The 3872-nt window shown below is 39.4% G+C and overlaps 1 protein-coding gene across 1 annotated transcript in view; it reads right to left on the reverse strand.

Moving 5' to 3' along the window:
- Positions 1 to 1490, reverse strand: part of LOC140322508 (stimulated by retinoic acid gene 6 protein-like) — a 19381-nt gene extending 17891 nt beyond the window's left edge. The window contains exons 1-2 of the mRNA XM_072399069.1: positions 1372 to 1490; positions 112 to 251 (exon numbers count right to left, since the gene is read on the reverse strand). Of these exons, the coding sequence (XP_072255170.1) occupies positions 112 to 251; positions 1372 to 1490 (259 nt within the window). The remainder of the gene's footprint in view (positions 1 to 111; positions 252 to 1371) is intronic.
- Positions 1491 to 3872: the final 2382 nt, after the last annotated feature.

Genomic DNA, 3872 nt, shown 5'->3' on the forward strand with positions numbered 1-3872 from the left:
CTATTGTTTCATTTAGAAAACCAGTAGTCTTTTATCACAAGTATATGATGCTGTAAAAGTAGGATTGTGCTTCTGCCTACAGCTATATTTTATTGGAGAGATTATACACACCTTTGGCCCAGGTTGGAGCTGTAAAGTTAAAGTAGTTGGAATATTCATTGTGGAACAATAGAAAAACTGTTGTAGCTGTGGCACCACAAGCTGCCCCATAAGACCAACGGTTTGAGTAGCTGCTGATGAAATTCACAGGCCTTAAAATACAAAAGAATAGGAAAGGTTTAAAGGAAATCTGTACTAGATTAAAAAATCAATTATTAAAATAATCGTAACAATGTAAACAAGCCTAAAACATATTAATAACCCAACAAAAAATGTAATATTTTACAGCAGCGCTTGCAAACCGGTGGGCCGTGAGAACATTTTGGTGGTCTGCGGCTCTGGCCGGTGCGCCTCCGAGCGGGGTCAGGAGGATTACCCTGCTGGGAAGGTGCATCGACCAGAGCTGCGGACCATGCCCCCTGTACAGATCACAGGCTCAAGGAAGTGGGCAGATTGTGTCTCTGGACACAACTCACTCCCTCTCCCATCGCAGGCTCAGACCTGGGAGAGTGACCGGGGTTCTGGCATCATGATGTCACTATGGGGAAAGTTTCTTCCCCTTTGAGTGACACCCTGCTCCCCACACATGCGTGGTCCAGAGCCGGTAAATTTAGTTGTCCGTGGGTCCAAAAAGGTTGGGGACCACTGTATTACAGCATACTAATCCTGAAATGTGTCAGGCTTCTTTCCTTTTCCATTCACCTAGGCATACATGGCAAAAGCAAGCTGCTTAGGGTGTCACCTAATCCTGGAGTGCCAACAGGTCTATGAGTGTATAGTTATAATAACCTAACATGTTGTTCCAGCAGAACTTAAACTAATACATTAAAGTGAACCTGAACACAAAAAGATTTGCTATGTGATGTAAATTGTGTCTAAGAAATACCTAGGAAATGTATCTTGTGTTTTGAAATCTTCCAGGATATATAATAGTGCATTTATTGGTATTTGCCTATAGTCTCATAGCTTTATAAGGAAAAATATTTACCAATGCTGACTGCTAGTCTCACCAGATTTGTGGGATTTGGTGATATCATTATTATTTAATTATTATTTTTTACTGGGGGTGATGATGTGAGGAAGCCAAACCTTGCCTCTACCACTTTGACTATATATACATACAGTGCAAGGCTTGGTAAGTCAGCAATGGGGATCAGAAGAGCACGCACAATACTGGTGACTGGTCTAGTCCTCTGTCTGCCTTTATTGGCTCCAGCTGACAGAGTTCAGTTCTTTTTTCAACATGCATAGAAATGGAACAATATTACTTACACGACAATGCCGAATCTCATGCCTAGCGGTATTTGATCTGTTGTTTTCTGATGCTTAGCTCTCCGTTGAAGGTAAGATAATAAAACTGTGATCAGAACCTGGAAAAGTACAAAAATCATTGGCTTCTAACCAATCTTGTTTATTAGTGTGCAAAGCAAAGTGGTGGCATGCAGACTGGCCAGATGTTGCAAGGGCCACATATCTCAGGATAGAACAATAGTCAGATCAGAACAGGCTTTCTAACCTACTATATAGCTCGTATGTAACTGCATCAACATACTGCTTGTTACATTGTGACTTATTGTATGAGGATTTTAATTTTTCAGTTTGCATTGAATGGTTGATACTCCACCTGGGAGAAAGGCCTGACTATACAGAAACATGTAGGCTGGTTCTGCTTGTTGTGTGGCCATCAGCACTTTCAGTAAATGTTATATTGGATGAGATGACTGAATGCTGGTTTCTATATTGTATTTATTTATACTTAGTAGAGATGTAATTACTGCATTCTTCTGTATATACAAATGCATCCCATTCAAGCTGTATAACCTCCTTACAATCTACAAACAACTATGTAGTGCCAGGGCCGGCCTGATTGGAAACAATATGGATAGTTTACATTTTATAATACATAGGTATGGTACATATTAAGGAGATTGAAAAAAGTTTCTATGTTTTGTGTGCTTTAGCAATTCATTTGAAAATCATTGCCCCATGTTGTTTTAGAAGGCATTAGATGTTTGTTCAGCCCTCCTCACCACTACTTTTAGGTCAGGGTGAAAAGGTTTAATTACATTAGCCATGCTACCCCTTTAATATAGTCAGGGCCAGTTTTAAGGTAAAGCTAGTTGGTTATATGCCCAGGGCACTCAAATTAGGCAAGGCAAATGATCCCCTAATCCCTGGCCTAGTTCTCCCTTACCAATGCAATTCCTTAGTTTATATTCACACCGATGGTCAGGAGCAGTGCAGTTACTACATCCTAACCACATGTAACCATGGCCGCCAGGTGAATTCTTCAAACAGTATCTCACCCCCGGCTTACCTAAAGGACATTGATGGGAAATGTTCACTGCCTTTTGCCAATCGCCCAACAAAATCATTCATATTTGAATTAGTAAGGAAATGATGGGGCTTGGGAGCTGTAAGGCAGTCAGTCCCCTGGAAATATCTTCCAAAGCGGCAGTATAGACATAGCTAAACAGAAGTTTGCAACTATCTAAAGCAGGCTGTAGGGACAGGTAAATCATGAGTGCTGAATGTGTGTGATGCATTTTTAGGCTGATTTTGTTTGATTTTACTGTGAAAAAACTTTCACTCAAGCCAGTATTAAGAAATGAGCAGTTTCCTTCTAAACTGTCTCGATTATTTTGCTTCTTGGTAGATTCTCTTTAATTCCTTACCGATTTTTAAAAACATATATTTCAACACATAGGCTCATGAGATATTAAAGATGCAAACTTGTAGGGTATTTTTTAGATGCTTAGAAGCATTATTTTTTGTCTCTGTGGATAGAAAGGCTTACCCACTAATTTTATGCACACACCTTGCTATTGCACAAGACAGGAAAGATGCCATGATGACACAATTTACAGGGAGAACATCCTGTGATAGGTTCCTAATGCAGGATATTGGCAGCACCTTGCTATTGCACAAGACAGGAAAGATGCCATGATGACACAATTTACAGGGAGAACATCCTGTGATAGGTTCCTAATGCAGGATATTGGCAGTAAAGAGGGTAATCAGCTTTACATAAAACTTTATGTTGTAGAAAAAGAGGCAGGTTTCCATCAACAACGAAACAAACTCAGGGATGGTGTGGATTTTGTTTTATGGCTTGTGTTCTGTTTAGCAGTACTTTAGTATTATAATGGCAGTCTGCACAAATCTTTTTACTGTCATGTCTGATCACTAAAAGCAATTGTCATATAAATTTGATACACCCAAAGCTGTGTAAACAGGAGACTGTAGGGTTAGGTAAAAGCTAACAAAGAAAAACATGACTCTGTGAACCAGACAGAAAGGAACATATGTAACAAAGTGAACATTTTTGATCATCTCCCATTTTGTACCCTTGGGTTGTCTACCTTTGATCCAAATTCTATCAGCGGGGCTGTTGTGACCAGTTGTATGATAGTCATAGCTGGTGATTCATATGCCCAGCTGTATGGAATTCGAGAGCTAACAAACTTAAAATACTTTGGCCACCATTTCCATGCTTAAACTTTCTACTAAATACCTCTGGAGTCCTTGATTTTCAAACTGCACTTTATGTGAATCTCAAAATTATGTTTCCGTAGTTTAGTAGTAAATGAATATTTAAATCTCCTTCCACATTTTTTTTTTACTAGTGGATTCCAGTGATGAGATGGTCTGCATGCCGCCTGTGGCCATTACAAAGATCGAATTGAATTTGAAAAATCCAAATTTGGACTTAATATATATATTGACAGTTGTACCACAAGAAGTGGGAACAACCAAAGATAAGCAAGAACCTC

This window comes from Pyxicephalus adspersus, chromosome 2, assembly GCF_032062135.1.
Source record: "Pyxicephalus adspersus chromosome 2, UCB_Pads_2.0, whole genome shotgun sequence".
Taxonomy (NCBI): domain Eukaryota; kingdom Metazoa; phylum Chordata; class Amphibia; order Anura; family Pyxicephalidae; genus Pyxicephalus; species Pyxicephalus adspersus.